Source organism: Neophocaena asiaeorientalis, unplaced genomic scaffold (assembly GCF_003031525.2).
Source record: "Neophocaena asiaeorientalis asiaeorientalis breed wild unplaced genomic scaffold, Neophocaena_asiaeorientalis_V1.1 scaffold43, whole genome shotgun sequence".
Taxonomy (NCBI): Eukaryota; Metazoa; Chordata; class Mammalia; order Artiodactyla; family Phocoenidae; genus Neophocaena; species Neophocaena asiaeorientalis.
This window is the reverse complement of record NW_020173674.1, coordinates 16256959-16278396: the sequence shown is the minus strand read 5'-3', so window position 1 is coordinate 16278396 and position 21438 is coordinate 16256959. Positions and strand designations below refer to the sequence as shown.

The 21438-nt window shown below is 35.8% G+C and overlaps 1 protein-coding gene across 3 annotated transcripts in view; it reads left to right on the top strand.

The window, feature by feature from the left end:
• TTC17 (tetratricopeptide repeat domain 17) overlaps positions 1-21438 on the top strand; it is a 146664-nt gene that overhangs the window by 19581 nt on the left and 105645 nt on the right. For all 3 annotated transcript variants that reach the window (XM_024749051.1, XM_024749052.1, XM_024749050.1), the window contains exons 2-5: positions 4874-4963; positions 13561-13730; positions 14853-14964; positions 15198-15329. In XM_024749051.1, the coding sequence (XP_024604819.1) occupies positions 4874-4963; positions 13561-13730; positions 14853-14964; positions 15198-15329 (504 nt within the window). The remainder of the gene's footprint in view (positions 1-4873; positions 4964-13560; positions 13731-14852; positions 14965-15197; positions 15330-21438) is intronic.

Here is a 21438-nt window from a genome sequence, read left to right as displayed (position 1 = left end):
CCTCTGGACAAATTCTAAGTGCTACAGATACAGCTTGATACAGGGCTCAAACAGTATAACCAGGATAGGTTTTTCTCTGTCTTCATTTGTTTACTTCTTTTACCCCATTCTCAGGCCCACTGTGGGTACAGGATGGCTATTCCCCAGTCGCTCAAACAAAAGTTCTCGATTAGGGACTCTTTAGTATAAGCTACTTGGTTAATGTCCCTTCTCAGAAACAATCACCAAGATACCAAGGGGAAGCAATCCACTGATCAGGCTTCCCATGTGGGGAAGGTTGCTTCCAGCCAAGCAAAGCAGGTATTTTGCCACAAGAAGGAGATTGCAGGTACTGGATAGGAAAAACTGTAAATACTAAGTGGGGTCGTTTAAGGTAGAGGTGAAACCTTGGTTGCTTTGAATATTTTTATTTATGTTTTCCATCGTATTGTCTCAATATTTAAATAAACTAAAACTCTGAATAAAAGATTTAAATATTCCATCACATTTTCAAGCTAAGGGAAATTCTTTTTTAATGATTATGGCATAATATAACATTTCATTAATCAGTTTCAAATTGCTGATGGGAATAGAGTGAGTTCCCCCTTAACAGTGCTTTCATGTACTCATTTGGATACCATTTTTTTAAAATAACAGATAAAAATATTCATCATATGTGAAGAATAAGTTGCAAATGAAGGGTAGAACTAATGTTACAATAGAAAAGTTCAGTTTCTTACTATGAAGGACCAGTGGAAAGTGATTGATTTTGTAGAACTCAAAAAATATGTATTTCGTTAGATTGATTATTTTATATTTGGTGTGGGTTTTTTGGCCGCACCGTGTGTCTCGTGGGATGTTAGTTCCCCGACCAGGGATTGAACCCATGCCCTCGGCAATGAAAGCTCAGAGTCTTAACCTCTGGACTGCCAGGGAATTCCCTAGTTTGGCTTTTTAAATTTAATTTGTTCAGCCTTTGTTTAACTTGGCAGGGAAGTCATTACCTTTATATAGTGACATTTCCATCCATTACCATGTGATTTTACTGAATTCACAGAGGTAGAACTCCAGATTAGAAGTGCAGGAACTACCAATATCTTGGTTAGAGATGACAGCATATGAAAATGAACTTGATATGAGTAAGATATTTACTGTTATATACAATTGGGTACATGTGCTTATATAATATATTAAAAGGAAAATAAAATTGAATTGTCTTACATAATTTGCCATTTTCTTTATTAAAATAAATTGCTATGATAACAGTGAAACTTTGTTTACCTGGGAGTCTTAAGAAAATGAATCATTTTGAATAGTTGAATTCCATTATAGCTAATTTCCAAATACATGATCAGTTTTCCCCTGCAGTTTAAATTTTGCTCTAAAATGTATTTCATGCTTTCTCTCCTTAAGTACAGGAAATTGAAAATAATTTCACTTTTTCTTTTTTATTCAGATCATTATAAGCACCATTTATTGTGCTGTACAGCAATGGAAGTTTGTTTGTCCTTTGTGAAAAAGCCATAAAGTGCTTTGAGATCTTGTATATGCATTATATCATTTTTAACCTACCTCTCTGTAATTTCTATCACTCTTTGCCCTTGGACTTACAGCAGCCACTTCTTAATGCTAAAGGTTTTGAAGGGATATTACCATTCCTTCTCACATTGTATATAAAATAGGAGTACATACACTCCAGATATGGACTCCTAGTGCGCCTGGTTCATAGAGACTTAATAAATTTTTATTAGTTGAATGGATGTTGTAGTATTTACAGAGTTGTCAAACATCTTAGCAGACATGTCAGACATCTTTCGTAATCTTCTAAGGAGGAGAGGTATTTGAAAGGAGAGAAATTCAAGCTGATTGGCGTTTGCCAAAGATAATTAGCATAAAGTCTTGCAATTTAAGAACTTGAAAATATCTCAATAAAAATATGTGTCAGGCTATAAATCTTCTGCAACCAACCCTAATCTGGCAGAGATCTATGCCATTTGCTGCCAAGTCAAAAAGAGAAACACAGCTGTTAAACTGTCAGTGGAATCCCTTCCTTCTGCTAATAATTTTATCTTTATACCTTCTCTAGCTACTGTATCTTTGTTGAACTAAATGCTTCAAGGAAATGAAAAGTACTTCCTCACAACTGAATATGGGCCAGACCCATGCTGGTTATGTAGTATCTTTTTAATCTAAAGCTAAGATTAAGTATTTATCTAGTGTAAATCTTCATTTGTCTCATTCTGTCATTCCTCTTGCAGTTCTCCAAATGTTAGGTAATCAGACTGGTTGGGTATTTTGGAATGGCAATGTCATACTCCCACATTCCTTCTCCCTCCCCCAATTTTTTTCTAAAAGCTTCATTTAAGTATAGAGAGATGGGGCTTCCCTGGTGGCGCAGTGGTTGAGAGTCTGCCTGCCGATGCAGGGGACACGGGTTCGTGCCCTGGTCCGCGAACATCCCACATGCTGCGCAGCAGCTAGGAGCCTGTGCTCTGCAACGGGAGAGGCCACAATGGTGAGAGGCCCGCGTACCGCAAAAAATAATAATTAATAAATAAATAAATAAATAAAGAGAGATGTATTAAATCACTACCTCTCGATGTCTGAGATACAATGAAAAGAGAAGCAAAAGCTTCCACATCTCATTGAGAAACACCTAGCGTTTTGCTTGTAGGCCTTTGCCAGGTTTGACTGTTTGATAGAGGAGATTCACAGCTCAAGTGGTCAAGTATAGGCCTTGCTATTATATTTTTAGTGCCTTTTAAGTTCAGACTGCAGTTTTAATGTTAATTCCAGTATAGCAGGAAGGCCAGGGGAAGCACTGAAGGGATTTTGTCATTAAAGAGAGACCACGGGAGATTGTAATTATCCATAACTGCATAATGATGATTATGTAGTTCAGACAATTGCAATGAAAGTATGAGTGGAAGTTAGTCCAGACTAGCATCTCTTTTTCTTGTGGCATCTCTGAGATGATAGAATGAGGAAAGACAGATGAGTTTTATATGCAGTCACCCAACATCGCCCAGTGTTATTGTGCATATTATTAAAGCAACCATTGAACTTATTTCATGTTGTTTTTATTCCCTCTTTTTAAATATTTATTTACTTATTCTCTTGGCCATGCCGCACAGCTTGTGGGATCTTAGTTCCCCAACCAGGGATTGAACCCTCACCCTGGAAGTGAAAGCACCAAGTCCTACCCACTGGACCACCAGGGAATTCCCATTCCCTCTTTTTAAATTTTTGTTTTTTAAATAGGCTTGCATTCACCAAGGTCTAAGCAAGGCTATCTTTTGCACTTAAAAAGCTAGTTCTAAAATTAATTGAGCTGATGTCAAGTTCTTAGAGATTATAGAAAGATTCTTAGAGATGTTATGGAAAACCCCGAATGAACTTTTTGGCCAACCCAGTAGTTTCTTCTCAAAGTAGAACTTCTTGAAGAGCTAGTTTATAATTTGACAGTCTAACACTAAGGGATAGCAGGATCTTCATTTCATCTCTTAGACTCCAAGGCCACTGTCTTAGATTTTCTTGAAATTCAAAAAACCCCGTGTGTGTCTATGTGTTGTTTTTTCCTTATTATAAACATATTATGTGTGTATTATAGACAATTTAAAAATATACAAGTGTATAGGGCTTCCCTGGTGGCGCAGTGGTTGAGAGTCCGCCTGCCAGTGCAGGGGACATGGGTTCGTGCCCCGGTCCGGGAGGATCCCACGTGCCGCAGAGCGGCTGGGCCTGTGGGCCTTGGCCGCTGAGCCTGCGCGTCCGGAGCCTGTGCTCCACAATGCGAGAGGCCACAAAAGTGAGAGGCCTGCGTACCACAAAATAAATAAATAAATAAATAAATAAATACAAGTGTATAAAGTAAAAGATACGAATGTACCTCTCTTCTTAATCCCACTTCCCCAAAGAAATCACTGTAAACCAACTTAGTTTTGTGCATATACAGACATGTATACGTCTATATCTATAAAAATGTAATTTCTTAAAAAAAGTATAGCATACATATTATTCTTCATTACTTTTAGTAAATTATACATTGTGAACATCTTTCCATGATAGTAGATCTCATTTTTCTGTATCCCATTCCACTGGACAGTGGCTTTCTCTGTTCCCTCATTGCTGGACTTTGGTTTGTTGGGTCTTTTGTTTATTTGTTTTTTGCAGCTAAAGGTAATATAGTGAGCAGCCTTGTATATATCTTTGCCCATTTAAAGAATGCCCATAGGATAGTTTCCTAGAATTTATATTCCTAGGTCAAAGGGTATGTACTTTTAAAATTTTGATATATGTTGTCAAAGAACCCTCCAAATAGTAAGTTTATAAGCCTGCTACCAGCATATGAGGGTTCATTTTTCCTACATATTCAACAACATAGTTGCTTGTTTATGATTCAGAAACAAGAATTGTAAACTGTAAGTCTCAAGCTTATTTTATATTATCTCTGATTTACGGCTTCTGCAAATAGCCTGCAAAATAGATGCTTTTCGTATTTTTCTTTTTATTGCCGCCAGACCTGTTCAGATATGGAATGTGCTATCAAGACAAAGCAATCTATTTTTATTAGTATAGGTATAAAATATATTTTAAGGAATTTACTTTATCATTCATTTCCAAATACTTCTCTTCTTGAATATTTCTTACATGACTAGTCAAATCAGAATATTCACTTTGAAAGCTTGCTCTTTCAAGTTGGAGTTCAAGGGACAGCTATTGAACCTCTCATTCTCTTTGCCGAAATTTACATGTCATCACTTTTGAAATACCCCTTGAGTTTACTTAGTACCTAACACTGATTATAATGGTGATCGAACAATAATTTAAGGCATATCCAAACAAACATTAATGAAATCTGAGCTTTATTTATCTATTGTTTGCTTGCTTGCAGGTGGATTCACCGATGAACTTGAAGCATCCCCATGACTTAGTCATATTAATGAGACAAGAAACAACAGTTAACTACCTCAAAGAACTGGAGGTGAGGCAACTGGACATGTCATATGCAGCTGATACTTGTTGCATTTCACAGGAGCTGTTGTGTTCAAAGAACAAGTAAAGCATGCTATTTCTTAAATCTTCTGACTTTTACAGGAATATTCAACTTTTAGGTTGTCCTTTTTTTTTTTTAAATCAGAATGCCATTTGAGCAATAGTAAGAGAAACAGACTACCAGAGCCTGGTTTTTATGTCTCGTTTTTGTTTTATTTTTTTATGATTACCTTTTGTTTATTTTTTTAATACAGCAGGTTCTTATTAGTTATCTATTTTATACATATGAACGTATACATGTCAATCCCAATCGCCCAATTCATCCCACCACCACCAACCCCCCTCCGCCCCACTTCCCCCCTTGGTGTCCATACGTTTGTTCTCTACATCTGTCTCTATTTCTTCCTTGTAAACCGGTTCAACTGAACCATTTTTCTAGATTCCACATGTATGTGTTAATATATGATATTTGTTTTTCTCTTTTATGCCTCGTTCTTGACTCACTATATCCTTGAACAAAGTTTCCATGTATAAATTTTACCATCAAGTATGAAAAGGCATTATCTCAGGATATTCTTGGAAGGAGAATTTGGGTAAAATATCAAAAGGAAGAATGGTTTGAATACCTCATAAAAATATAATTTTGTTAATTCCCAGGTAGTAAAAAACTAGTGTCTTAGTATTTTGTGTTCTTATGATTGAGGTGAAGAGCATTCATCAATTTGCATCTTGAAAACTTTTTTTTCATTTTTATTTTATATTGGAGTATAGTTGATTAACAATGTTGTGTTAGTTTCAGGTGTACAGCACAGTGATTCAGTTATACATATACATATAGCTGTTCTTTTTCAAATTCGTTTCTCACACCTTGAAAACTTGATATTTATTAGTGCTAATAAAACCTGACCTTTTTGTTTCTATCATTGATTTTCATAAACTGATTTTTCATAGTAGCGAAGAGTATTAACTATTTAAAAAATAGTTTCTTTTTTCTCTCATAAAACCTGTTCTTAAAAGTTACAGTGTAAATTGAATCCAAATTTTAAGGAAACTTTAAGTTGCAGAAAAAGTAACCCAATTTGCAAAATAAGATTTAGATAATTATTGGGAATAATAAAAGTCAGAGTCTTTGAGCGCTAGAAGGAATCATAAAGGTCATCTTCAAAAAAAAAAAATAAATAAATAAAGGTCATCTTCATTTTAGAAGCAAGGAAACAATTAGACCTAAAGACAGTGAATTGCCTGATTTTCACAAAACAAGTTATGGCAGAACCAGAGGCAAATGCCTTATCTCTTGGCTTAAACCAAAGGTAAAAAAACCAGGTAGCCATTCATTTTCTAGTTAATGTAAAAGTTCTGAATTTCACTTACATAAATTCAAACTGGTACATCTATCAACAGCAGTAGTTATAATTGTATATTTTTAAAATTTCTGTAAATTAAGAAGGAGGAGCTTTTAGCACATACTAACCAGCTGTGTATAGGTAGTAGCACTTTAGGAATATTTATAAAACTTGAACAACTCACCATTTTTTAAATAGTATCTCACCTTGTTCCTACCAGTTTTGTCACTTATAAATTTGGAAATGTTGATTTTTATGAATACTAGGAAAAAGACAATAGATATATTTATTGGGCTTCATGCTTGGAAGCTTAAACACAGTGTTCAGAAAGATGCAGTGGTGCAGAAAGTAGTTTTTATTTTCAGATGCATAGACACCATTATATATGTTTATTGTTATCTCTCTAAGCGGCAGTATTATTTAATATAAAGAAAGGAGACTTAAATTAGAGTATGTGTAGGGGGAAAATGCCATTTACCAAGTCATTGAAAATGCAAATGAAAAATATTGACTCCACCAATTTTTGGTTAAGGTAGTGTAATGAGTCTATACTTAGTACTTAGTTTTTACTTCTGCTTCATATACATAGCAATGACAGATAAAAAACAAAACAGAAATCAAAATAAAATATAGTCAGGCCTAAACACAACATAAATATCTCCATAGACCAGAAACAGAACAAAACACTAAGTTGAGAATGTAGCTGAAACTGTAAACCTGCTGGTCTCTAAGGCCAGGAACAGGCTCTGGTGTCTGGTTGTTCATTTCTATGGAATAAAGGAAATGACAATATTTTGTGCAAGATAAAGGAAGATAACCAAATTCACTACTGCTCGAAGACTAGGATGGAGCTTGAAAAGAGTCTGGTGGAAAAAAAAAAAAAAGCAGGAAGAAAAAACAAAACCTAATGACCAAAAAACAAACCAAACCATCCAGTGGTTCAATAATTGCATCTTCAATTTACTGAACACCATTTCAGGATAGAATATTACTTTGGAGTAGAAACTAAACTAAAATTATGTGATGTGATTTTGGGCTTGGGATCTGGATAGAACCTGGAAGCAACTACAAAACTGTTAGACACAGGAGATGATCATGGAGTAGCTGGGAAGAGACAGACAGATAGGGAGAAGGGGTGAAGGTTGATTCCAGGATTTTTGACCTGAGCGACTGATGTTGGATGGAGTTGGTGTTAGCTGAGATATAGAAGACTGAAGGAGGTGTAGACTGGGGAGGAGTTTAGCTTTGGTATATTAAGTTTGAGATACCTATTAGGCATCTAAGTGGAGACACTGAGTGAGGAGTTGGTTCTTCTAGTGTGGACTCCTGGGTAAAGGTCTGAGCTAGAGAGATAAATTTGTTATGCCTTGACATAGACATAAAGCCATGAGACTAGGTAATACAGTTTGTCTACAAAGTAGTGACAACTGGATGACTTCTTAGATACCAGAAGACAGTGGAGGAATAGCATCAAAGTGTTAAGTCTAGAATTTTGTATTCTTTTAAATATAATATTTTATATTCTCTTAAACCATCATTCAAGAGTGAGGACAAAGCAGTTTTCTGACATACACAGACAGTTTACTAACCACAGACCCTTACTTAAAAAGAAAAAAATTAAAGATGTACTTCTGCAAGAAGAAAAGTAAATCCAGTGGAAGTGCATAGGATGTGTAATGGTGAGTAAAAACATTGATGAAAAAGTTGCTAAATTTATTTATTTATTTTCTGTGTTTAAAAGGTAAAACTAAATAAAATTACCAGTCTGTAGGTGGGTTAGGGCATGCTCAATGATTACTTAAAGCATATTAACTCTTTTGTTATGTTCAGGAGGCAAAAATAACTGAATAAATTAAAATCCTGTTGGAAAATGTATAGGTATACATATTGAAAATTTAAGAATATCGCCACCTTTCAGAAGTCTTGCCAAAATAAATATAAATCTAATCAAACCACAGTATAATTTGCTTTTCACTATAATTGGTCTTTTTTGTCATTTTATATATTCTGTGTATTTAAAAGATTATTCTAAGAAAGGGTTTGTAGGCTTCATCAGACTGCCAAAGAAGTCCATGACATGAAAAAGTTAAGAACCCCTGGATCCTGGTGTCAGTATTCAGGAAATACAGAGGACAGAGGAACATGTTAAACCTGTGGGATGCGGTCAGTAAAATCTTATAGAGTAATAAACTCTACAGGATAAGTGACCCAATTTCTTTCTCAAATAAATTACAGGGATTAAAAAAATGAAATAGAGGGGTAACCGGAAGATTAAAAGAGACTTAAAAGACAAATCAACCAATTGCAGTGTGTGTGTACCTTACTGAATTTTGACTCAAACAAATTGTATTTTAAAATAAAGAGGGAAGAAACAGTTGGGAATGAACACAGACTGTATATGTAATATTAAGGAATTACTATTTTTTGCGTGTGATAATGGTGTTGTGGTATTATTTTTTTAAAAAGAGAATCTTTCAGAATCATACTGAAATATTTACTGATGAAAAACTTAACCAAAAAAAGAGTAAGGACAGTAACCAAAATAATGGAAATGCAATCTATAGTTTTCAAACCTACAAACAAAGAGAAGATACAGGAGGAGGGGAGGGAATGTAGAAAGTATATCAAAACTGTATCGGGGCTTCCCTGGTGGCACAGTTGTTGAGAGTCCACCTGCCGATGCAGGGGACACGGGTTCGTGCCCTGGTCTGGGAAGATCCCACATGCCGCGGAGCGGCTAGGCCCATGAGCCATGGCCACTGAGCCTGTGTGTCTGGAGCCTGTGCTCCGCAACGGGAGAGGCCACAACGGTGAGAGGCCCGCATACCGCAAAAAAAAAAAAAGTGTATCAGGCAGGAAATGAGAAAAAAGCAGCAAAGAAAAAGTAAGATAAACAGAAAGTGCAAAATAATATGGTGAAAATAAATCCATAAGATCAGCCATCACAATAAATATAAACAGATTAAACAAACTGATCAAAACGTGGAATATCAGATTGGATTTCTTATTTAGTTTAGCTGTATAGTACATATGAGAAATATACCTACAACAGCCTGGATATTGCCATTCTTAGTACCTGAGGGAAAAGAAAGAACATGGTGAAGCATACAGTGGCTCTAAAAATGCTTCCCTCTGGAAGGCTCAGATGATGCTTCTCATGTTACATTGACCAAAGGAAGTCATATTGGTCACATTGGAGTCTAGCAGAACAGTGATGTAGAATTCTCTTGTAAGGAGGGGCACAAATTTGTTAAATAGTAATACAGTCTACCCCAATAATTATAACAGGATAACATTTCATACCCATGAGATTGACATAAATTTAAAAGTAGGACACAGAGGGCAGACAGCAGAAGCAAGAAGAATTACAGTCCTGCAGCCTGTGGAACAAAAACCACATTCACAAAAAGATGGACAAGATGAAAAGGCTGAGGGCTGTGTACCAGATGAAGGAACAAGATAAAACCCCAGAAAAACAACTAAAAGAGGTGGAGATAGGCAAACTTCTAGAAAAAGAATTCAGAATAATGATAGTAAAGATGACCCAGGACCTTGGGAAAAGAATGGAGGCAAAGCGAGAAGATGCAAGAAATGTTTAACAAAGACCTAGAAAAATTAAAGAACAAACAGACATAGATGAAAAATACAATAACTGAAACGAATACTACATTAGAAGAATCAATAGCAGAATAACTGAGGCAGAAGAACAGATAAGTGACCTGGAAGACAAAATGGTGGAATTCACTGCTGTGGAACAGAATAAAGAAAAAAGAATGAAAAGAAAAGCAGACAGCCTAAGAGACCTCTGGGACAACATTAAACGCAACAACATTCACATTATAGTGGTGCCAGAAGGAGAAGAGAGGGAGAAAGGACCAGAGAAAATATTTGAAGAGATTACAGTCGAAAACTTCCCTAACATGGGAAAGGAAATAGCCACCCAAGTGCAGGAAGCGCAGCGAATTCCATACAGGATAAACCCAAGGAGAAACACGCTGAGACACATAGTAATCAAATTGGCAAAAATTAAAGACAAAGAAAAATTATTGAAAGCAGCAAGGCAAAAACGACAAATAACATACAAGGGAACTCCCATAAGATTAACAGCTGATTTCTCAGCAGAAAGTCTACAAGCCAGAAGGGAGTGGCACAATATACTTAAAGTGATGAAAGGGAAGAAACTACAACCAAGATTACCTAGCGAGGATCTCATTCATATTCGATGGAGAAATCAGAAGCTTTACAGACAAGCAAAAGCTAAGACAGTTCAGCACCACCAAACCAGCTCTACAACAAATGCTAAAGGAACTTCTCTAAGTGGGAAACACAAGAGAAGAAAAGGACCTCCAAAAAAACGGAAACAATTAAGAAAATGGTCATAGGAACAGACATATTGATAATTACCTTAAACGTGAAAGGATTAAATGCTCCAACCAAAAGACACAGGCTTGCTGAATGGATACAAAATAAGACCCGTATATATGCTGTCTATAAGAGACCCACTTCAGACCTAGGGACACATACAGACTGAAAGTGAGTGGATGGAAAAAGATATTCTATGCACATGGAAATCAAAAGAAAGCTGGAGTAGCAATACTCATATCAGGTAAAGTAGACTTTAAAATAATGTTACAAGAGATAAGGAAGGATACTACATAATGATCAAGGGATCAATCTAAGAACATATTACAATTATAAATATATATGCACCCAACATAGGACCACCTCAATACATCAGGCAACTCTCAATATATGCAAATCAATCAATGTGATATACCATATTAACAAATTGAAGAATAAGAACCATATGATCATCTCAGTAGACACAGAAAAAGCTTTTGACAAAATTCAACACCCATTTATGATAAAAACTCTCCAGAAAGTGGACACAGAGGGAACCTACTTCAACATAATGAAGGCCATAGATGACAAACCCACAGGAAACATCATTCTCAATGGTGAAAAACTGAAAGCATTTCCTCTAAGATCAGGAACAAGACAAGGATGTCCATTTTCACCACAATTATTCAGCATAGTCATGGAAGTCCTAGCCACGGCAATCAGACAAGAAAAAGAAATAAATGGAATACAAATTGGAAAAGAATAAATAAAAGTGTCACTGTTTGCAGATGACATGATACTATACATAGAGAATCCTAAAGATGCCACCAGAAAGCTACTAGAGCTAATCAATGAATTTGGTAAAGTTGCAGGATACAAAATTAATGCACAGAAATCTCTTGCATTCCTATACACTAATGATGAAAAATCTGAAAGAGAAATTAAGGAAATGCTCCCATTTACCATTGCAACAAAGAGAATAAAATACCGATGAATAAACCTACCTAGGGAGACAAAAGACCTCTATGCAGAAAACTGTAAGACACTCATGAAAGAAATTAAAGATGATACCAACAGATGGAGAGATATATCATGTTCTTGGATTGGAAGAATCAATACTGTGAAAATGACTATACTACCCAATCCCTAACACCATACAAAAAAATAAACTCAAAATGCATTCGATACCTAAGTGTAAGACCAGACACTATAAAACTCTTAGAGGTAAACATAGGAAGAACACTCTTTGACAGAAATCACAGCAAGATCTTTATTGATCCACCTCCTTGATTAATGGAAATAAAAACCTTTATAAAGCAGAAACTAACACACCATTGTAAAGCAATTATACACCAATAAAGATGTTAAAAAAAAAACTTGCTGTCTAAAAAAAATTAAAAATATTTTTTAAAAAAGTAGGACAAAACCAAATGTTGGTAAGTTCATGGGGAGATGGATATTATCCTAATCTGTTGGTAGAATTCTAGTTTTTATAACCACTTTGAAGAGCAGATTGACAGTGACTAAATAAACTGAAAATGTATCCCATACAGCCCCGTATTTTTCTCCTACTGGAACTCTTACACAATGACAGTTTTATAAGAATACCATAGCACATTTAATACCAAAAAATATTTAAAAAGAAGCAACCTAATGGTTTACAGGAAAATAAATACTTTTTTTTTTTTTTTTCTTTGAGGTATGCAGGCCTCTCACTGTTGTGGCCTCTCCTGTTGCGGAGCACGGGCTCCGGACGTGCAGGCTCAGCAGCCATGGCTCACCGGACTAGCCGCTCCGCGGCATGTGGGATCCTCCTGTACCGGGGCATGAACCCGTGTCCCCTGCATCGGCAGGCGGACTCTCAACCACTGCACCCCCAGGGAAGCCCCAAATAAATACATTTTTATACATCCAGTAGAATGAAAAATTTAGAGCTTTACCGACCAATGTAAATAAATGTCAAAAACATAATATTAAGTTAAAAAAAAAAGAAAGTTGTAGAATTATACATACAGTATGATAGTATTTATATAAAATTTCAAAATTTGCAAAGCAATGCTGTATGTTGATTTTGGAGATATAGCTGTAAATATATATATAAAGTAATATTTTAAGAAAAGTAGGGCAATATAGTAATATTTTATAAAAATATACATGAAAATGATGCATAAAACATTCAGGATAGTGGTAGCTTTTGTTCTTTTATTTATTTATTTATTCTCTTGGCTGCACCGCACAGCTTGTGGTATCTTAGTTCCCCAACCAGGGATTGGACCCAGGCCATGGAAGTGAAAGCTCCAAGTCCTAACCACTGGACCACGAGGGCATTCCCAGGATAGTGGTAACTTTTGGAAGTGAGAGAGGGATCTCAAAGGCAGTTAAGAGGGGCTTCAACTATTTTGTTTTTCTTGTAGAAAAATCTGGAGTATGGCCAAATGTTAAGATAGATAGGGTGGTGGAAACATGGCTGTTAACTTAATTCCTCTGTATGTTTGGAAAAAAAATGTCAGTGGCAGGAATTCCCCTGGAACACTAGTTACTTTAGGTAGCACTGTCAATGCGCTAGCTGTCTTCAAGGACTGAAATATGATGTGTTTGGATAATTCAAGGTACTTCTAATTGCTGAGCTATTCTGTGCCAGTTAAGTTGATAGATGTAGCTTTATAATAGTCAGAGACCATATCATAAGGCACTCATGTGCCAGTATCATAAATGTCATGTTCTGTTACTTTCTGTATATGGACACCTGTTTCGAGAAGCTTATTTATGTCAACTAACGTAACCCAGGGCATATTTTGATTTCTCTGACTTGTTCAACACATTAAATTCTTCTTTCTCTTACATGGTATCTAGGTTGAAATATTAGAAAAATCCTTTTGTGTTCTTATTTTCTTCTCAACAGAAGCAGTTAGTTGCTCAAAAAATTCATATAGAAGAGAATGAGGACAGAGATACAGGACTGGAACAGAGACATAATAAAGAGGATCCAGACTGCATCAAAGCCAAGGTACCCTTAGGGGACCTAGATCTGTATGATGGCACATACATAACTTTGGAGAGCAAAGATATCAGGTAAAGAAATTCTCTTTCTAAAAATAAAGTACGTCTTCCTGAACAGACCTTACTCGAATCAATTAGAAATTATTTCTTTAATGAGAAAAAGCTTCAATCACTGTTTATTGAAATTTGAAAGTTCAAAATGTGTAGTATGTACAGAATTCTTACAAATCAATTAAAAGTATTTAATACCACAGTAGAAAATTGAACAATTTATGATAAAAAATGTAAATGGCCAATAAACACGTGGAAAAAATATTTCTCAGTAATGATCAGATAAGTGCATACTAAGACATATTTTTCTTCTCTCAAATTGAAAAAAATGTTTAAAAATCAATAACTGGTAAAAATGTAGAAAGACTATATAGAAGTGTAAACTGGTTTAACATTTCTAGAAAGAGTTAAGCAGTGTTATATTAGCTTTTGAAAAGTCCACAGTCTTTTTCTAAAATTAATTTGTTTGTTTTTGGCTGCGTTGGGTCTTCATTGCTGTGCGTGGGCTTTCTCTAGTTGCGGCGAGCGGGGGCTACTCTTCATTGCAGTGCGCGGGCTTCTTGTTGCGGAGCACAGGCTCTAGGCATGCGGGCTTCAGTAGTTGTGGCTCACAAGTTCTAGAGCACAGGCTCAGTAGTTGTGGCGCACAGGCTTAGTTGCTCCACGGCATGTGGGATCTTCCTGGACCAGGGCTCGAACCCATGTCCTCTGCACTGGCAGGCAGATTCTTAACCACTGTGCCACCGGGGAAGTCCAGAGTCCACAGTCTTAACGGTTTGTGACTTACCTACTTTCTCCCTAACCATTTTTTTTTTTTTTAATTTATTTGACTGCTCTGGGTCTTAGTTGTGGCACACGGGATCTTTGTTCCAGCGTGCAGGATCTTTTAGTTGCGGCATGCATGTGGGATCTTGTTCCCTGACCAGGGATCGAACCCCGGGCCCTCCCTAACTCTTGATATAACTCCTTTAAGTTGAGCTCTCAGAAAATTTTGCTCTAACAATAGCTCTATGAAAAAAGTATGCATGTTGACTAATATTGGTTGTAAAGTGAGATGCTTTGAGAATATGATTTAATTAGGGAAAAATTGGACATATCTTCACTTTTCATTCATTCATTACTTCTTGCCTCTTGATATTTTAGCCCTGAAGATTATATAGACACAGAATCTCCTGTCCCTCCAGACCCTGAGCAGCCTGATTGTACTAAAATTCTAGAACTTCCATATAGTATACATGCTTTTCAGCACTTGCGAGTAAGTAGAGAAATTTGGGGGGTTTTGTTTGTTTTCATTTTTTTCTTTAATCTCTTGCTTATACATACTCTTTTTCTTTCTTCTCTTCTTCCAAACAGCTTTATAATTTAACAAACATCTCCTATTTCTTAAAATTCCTTCAAATTAAATGCCATAAGATACCAAATTACTTGTGATTTCTATTGTCTTATAATCTCCTTTTTCTGTTTTTTTCTATTTTTTCTTCTCTTCAGGGTGTACAAGAGAGAGTTAATCTTTCTGCACCTCTACTACCTAAAGAAGATCCAATCTTCACATATCTATCTAAACGGTTAGGAAGGAGTATAGATGACATAGGTCACCTCATTCATGAAGGCCTACAGAAGGTAAGTCGTAAATGACTTAAAGAGCCCGGAGGCCCTGTGTGAACAGAAGATATTTTTCTCTCAGAAAATACCTACCTAGCTTGTTTTTGTCTAGAGAGTGATTTTAAACCATGATTACAGTAATATAAACTGTATAGTTCAAAGTTAGAGAGAAGCATTGATAATCCAGTCCCCTTTACCAGGACAAGATGCTGAAAAGTTTTATTTAAACTAATTCACGAAAAAACAAATTATAAACTAATATAAGCAACAGGGCTTATAAGCTAGATTATATATTTTGAGTGTGAAAGAACATTAACATTAGTGTCTTTGATATATGTCTACACACAGGAAATAACATAGATTATCACTGTTCTCTGAACAGGTAAAAGAATCACCACTAACAATAAAATCTTCATGTAATTTTAAGGGAACATCTACTTTAAAACAATGAAATGGGGAATTATATAACAGGACCCAAGAATTTAAAGGTATCATTCAGGATAACATATGGGAATTTAGAAAATAGTTTTTGCTCTTCTCTGTGCCTAAGGAGATTTGTAAAATGCAGGCTAGTTTCTAAGCACTATTATAGTGGTACTAAGTAAAATGTGTAATTGTAACATTTATATACAGTTTACTCAAATATATATTTATATGTTTATTCAAATGCATTATATATTATAGGATTATTTTTGTAGCTAAGTTACCTTCTTCATATTGTTTTTCTGAAGGTAATGTAAAATATTGCATCCCCAGAATTGATAAGTAATAAGGAAAAACTGGCCTGGGATTTAAGATGTCGTTCAGAGAATTGTTAGTTGAAAGTAGATCATCGTGGTAAATGCTCTATAGAAAATTAAAGTAGAGGGTAATTGAGTGGCTTCTTTAGGTTGAGCAGTTGGGGTTATCCTCTCTGGAAAGATGAAATTTAAGCTGATACTTGAATGACAAGAAGGAACCGAAAGTCAAAGATCAAGGAAGAACATTCTAGGCTGAAGAATGAACAAAGGCCCTGAAGCCTTAATGAGCTTGGTAGTATATTAGTTAGCTCAGGCTGCCGTCACAAAATACCACAGACTGTGTGACTTAAACAACAGAAATCTATTTGTCACAGTCTGGAGGCTGGAAAGTCCAAGATCATGTTGCTGGCTGATTTGGTTCCTGGTGAGTGTGTCCTCACATGGCTTCTTCTCAGTGTGTACATGGGGAGGGAGGGAGGGAGAGATAGAGAGATAAATCTTCCTCTTATAAGGGGACTGGCCCTATTGGATTTTTTTTTTTTCCTATTGGATTTTTAACCTTTATCACCTCTTCAGGTGATATCACCTATCACCTATCACCCTATCTTCACATATAGTCACATTGAGGGTTAAGGCGTCCATATATGAATGGTAAGAGACACATTCAGTATATAACAAGTGTTATGTAATTAAATTCAGGTCAGTATGGCTGGAGCTTGGTGAGCAAAAGGGAGGATGATAGGGAATGAAGCCAAAGAAGTAGGCCAGGGCCAGGCTATGTGGGGCTCTGAAAGCCAAAGTTAGGACTTTGAATTTTAGTACAAGTGTGCTGAGAAGCTGGAGCAGAAGAGTAACATAATTTAATTAGTACTTTTTAAGGTACACTCTCAAACTTATATGGAGAAAGGACTAAAGGAGGCCAAAATTCGAAATAGACCATTAGAAGGCTAGTGCAGTAACTCAAGAGAGAGATGAAGATGGTTTGGACTAGAAGGATTGGTAGTGGAAATGGAGGAAGTTAAACTATTTCAGGAAATGTTTAGAAGTTTAGAAGCTGATTAATTAGATATGGGGAATGAGAGAAAAAGAGGAATCAAGGGTAATTCCTTAATTTTTGGCTTGAGCAACTTGGAGGAGCAGGGTTGGGGTGAGAGAAGATGAGATAGAGTTCTATTTTGGTCAAGTTAAATCTGAAATACCTATATGAGTCTGGAATTCCAGTAGAGGTCAGAGCTGGGTATGTAGATAGAGAATAATTGTTAAGTAGGGAGTATTTGTAGCCGTGGGATTACATATGGTCATCTGGAGAAGAGTAAAGTTTGAGAAGAAGTCCTGGGTCCTCCTACATTATCTATCAAGCAGAGGGTGAAGGACCAGCAGAAAAGATCCAAAGGATGTCCAGAAGGATGTGATATCCTAAGAGCCAAGGGAAAAAATGTGTTCAAAAGAGAGAGAATAATTAATAGTGACATTTGAACATTTATAGATTAGAGTGGAGATTTTATGAGAAATCTTTTTTTATTTTGAATTTTATTTTATTTATACAGCAGGTTCTTATTAGTTATCTGTTTTATACGTATTAGTGTATACATGTCAATCCCAATCTCCCAATTCATCACACCACCACCCCCACCGCCACTTTCCCCCCTTGGTGTACATATGTTTGTTCTCTACGTCTGTGTCTCTGTTTCAGCCCTGCAAACCGGTTCACGTGTACCATTTTTCTAGGTGCCACATATATGCGTTAATTAATATATGATACTTGTTTTTCTCTTTCTGACTTACGTCACTCTATATGACAGTCTCTAGATCCATCCACGTCTCTACAAATGACCCAATTTCGTTCATTTTATGGCTGAGTAATATTCCATTGTATATATGTACCACATCTTCTTTATCCATTCATCTGTTGATGGGCATTTAGGTTGCTTCTGTGAACTGATTACTGTAAATAGTGCTGCAGTGAACATTGGGGTGCATGTATCTTTTTGTTTTTTAGTTTTTTGTCTGTGAAATATATTAAAACTTTGCTGATGACAGTTGGAAATCAAAACATTAAGACGTTTAACATAATAAAATGGCTGTGTTTGTGTAGATTTTTTTAAAGTTATCTAAACCAATAAGAGAGAAAAATTGAAAAGTAGTGAATATAATACAAATCAAACATCAATTGAAAATAGGAGTCAGTGTGTTAAAAAAAATTAACAGATTGGTCAGGTATAAAGGAGGTCATCTTAAATTTCTAATTCTGTTAAAGTATGTACACCATAGCTGAGGTAGGGTGATGGACAATATGACCTCTTGAAGCCCTTTACAATCTTTCTTTTTTTTTTAACTTAATTTTATTTTTTTATACAGCAGATCCTTATTAGTCATCAATTTTATACACATCAGTGTATACATGTCAATCCCAATCACCCAGTTCATCACACCCCCACCCCCGCCACTGCTTTCCCCCCTGGGTGTCCATATGTTTGTTCTTCACATCTGTGTTTCAGTTTCTGCCCTGCAAACCGGTTCATCTGTACCATTTTTCTAGGTTCCACATATATGCGTTAATATATGATATTTGTTTTTCTCTTTCTGACTTACTTCACTCTGTATGATAGTCTCTAGATCCATCCACGTCTCTAGGGATGATTAGTTGACCATAGGTGTATGGGTTTATCTCTGGGCATTCTATCCTGTTCCATTGATCTATATTTCTAATTTTGTACCAATACCATATTATCTTGATTACTGTAGCCTTGTAGTATTGTCTCTAGTCAGAGAGTCTGATTCCTCCAGCTCCATTTTTTTCCCTCAAGACTGCTTTGGCTATTCAGGGTCTTTTGTTCCTCCATATAAATTTTAAGAGTTTTTTTTTCTAGTTCTGTAAAAAAATACCACTGGTAATTTGATAGGGATTGCATTGAATCTGTAGGTTGCTTTGGGTAGTATAGTCATATTCACAATATTGAGTCTTCCAATTCAAGACCATGGTATATCTCTCCATCTGTTTGTGTCATCGTTGATTTCTTTCATCAGTGTCTTATAGTTTTCTGAGTACAGTTCTTTTACCTCCTTAGGTAGGTTTAGTCCTGGGTATTTTATTCTTTTTCTTGCAGTGGTGATTGGAATTGTTTCCTTAATTCCTCTTTCTGATCTTTTGTTGTTAGTGTATAGGAATGCAAGAGATTTCTGTGCATTAATTATGTATCCTGCAAATTTACCAAGTTCATTGATTAGCTCTAGTAGTTTTCTGGTGGCATCTTTAGGATTCTCTATGTATAGTATCATGTCATCTGCAAACAATGACAGTTTTACTTCATTCCCAATTTGTATTCCATTTATTTCTTTTTCTTCTCTGATTGCCATGGCTAGGACTTCCAAAACTATGTTGAATAATAGTGGCGAGAGTGGACATCCATGTCTTGTTCCTGAGCTTAGAGGAAATGCTTTCAGTTTTTCACCATTGAGAATGATGTTTGCTGTGGGTTTGTCGTATATGGCCTTTATTATGTTGAGGTAGGTTCCCTTTGTGCCCACTTTCTGGAGAGTTTTTATGATAAATGGGTGCTGAATTTTGTCATAAGCTTTTTCTGCATCTATTAATATGATCATATGGTTCTTGTTCTTCAATTTGTTAATATAGTGTATCACATTGATTGATTTGCATATATTGAAGAATCCTTGCATCCCTGGGATAAATCCCACTTGATCATGGTGTATGATGCTTTTAATGTGTTGTTGGATTCTGTTTGCTAGTATTTTGTTGAGGATTTTTACATCTATATTCATCAGTGATATTGGTCTGTAAGTTTCTTTTTTGGTAGTATCTCTGTCTGATTTTGGTATCAGGGTGATGGTGGCCTCATAGAATGTGTTTGGGAGTGTCCCTTCCTCTGCAATTTTTTGGAAGAGTTTGAGAAGGATGGGTGTTAGGTCTTCTCTAAATGTTTCATAGAATTCACCTGTGAAGCCATCTGGTCCTGGTCTTTTGTTTGTTGGAAGATTTTTAATCACAGTTTCAATTTCATTACTTGTGACTGGTCTCTTCATATTTTCTGTTTCTTCCTGGTTCAGTCTTGGAAGGTTATACCTTTCTAAGAATTTGTCCATTTCTTCCAGGTTGTCCATTTTATTGGCATAGAGTTGCTTGTAGTAGTCTCTTAGGATGGTTTGCATTTCTGTGGTGTCTGTTGTAACTTCTCTTTTATCGTTTCTAATTTTATTGATTTGAGTCCTCTCCCGATTTTTCTTAATGAGTCTGGGTAATGGCTTATCAATTTTGTTTATCTTCTGAAAGAACCAGCTTTTAGTTTTATTGATCTTTGCTATTGTTTCCTTTGTTTCTATTTCATTTATTTCTGCTCTGATCTTTATGATTTCTTTCCTTCTACTAGCTTTTGGTTTTGTTTGTTCTTCTTTCTCTAGTTCCTTTGGGTGTAAGGTTAGATTTTTTGTTTGAGATTTTTCTTGTTTCTTGAGGTAGGCTTGTATAGCTATAAACTTCCCTCTTAGAACTGCTTTTGCTGCATCCCATAGATTTTGGATCTTCGTGCTTTCATTGTCACTTGTCTTTAGGTATTTTTTGGTTTCCTCTTTGATTTCTTCAGTGATCTCTTGGTTATTTAGTAACGTATTGTTTAGCTTCCATTTGTTTGTGTTTTTTACGTTTTTTTCCCCTGTAACTGATTTCTAATCTCATAGCGTTGTTGTCAGAAAAGATGCTTGATATGATTTCAATTTTCTTAAATTTACCGAGGCTTGATTTGTGACCCAAGATGTGATCTATCCTGGAGAATGTTCCATGTGCACTTGAGAAGAAAGTGTAATCTGCTGTTTTTGGATGGAAAGTCCTGTAAATATCAATTAAATATATCTGTTCCATTGTGTCATTTAAAGCTTGTGTTTCCTTATTAACTTTTTGTCTGGTTGATCTGTCCATTGGTGTAAGTGAGGTTTTAAAATCCCCCACTATTATTGTGTTACTGTCGATTTCCTTTTTTATAGCTGTTAGCAGTTGCCTTATGTATTGAGGTGCTACCGTGTTGGGTGCATATATATTTATAATTGTTATATCTTCTTCTTGGATTGATCCCTTGATCTTATGTAGTGTCCTTCCTTGTCTCTTGTGACAATCTTTTTTTTAAAGTCTCTTTTACCTGATATGAGTATTGCTACTCCAGCTTTCTTTTGATTTCCATTTGCATGGAATATCTTTTTCTATCCCCTCACTTTCAGTCTGTATGTGTCCCTAGGTCTGACATGGGTCTCTTGTAGACAGCATATATATGGGTCTTGTTTTTGTATCCGTTAAGCGAGCCTGTGTCTTTTGATTGGAGCATTTAATCCATTCACGTTTAAGGTAATTATCAATATGATTGTTCCTGTTACCATTTTCT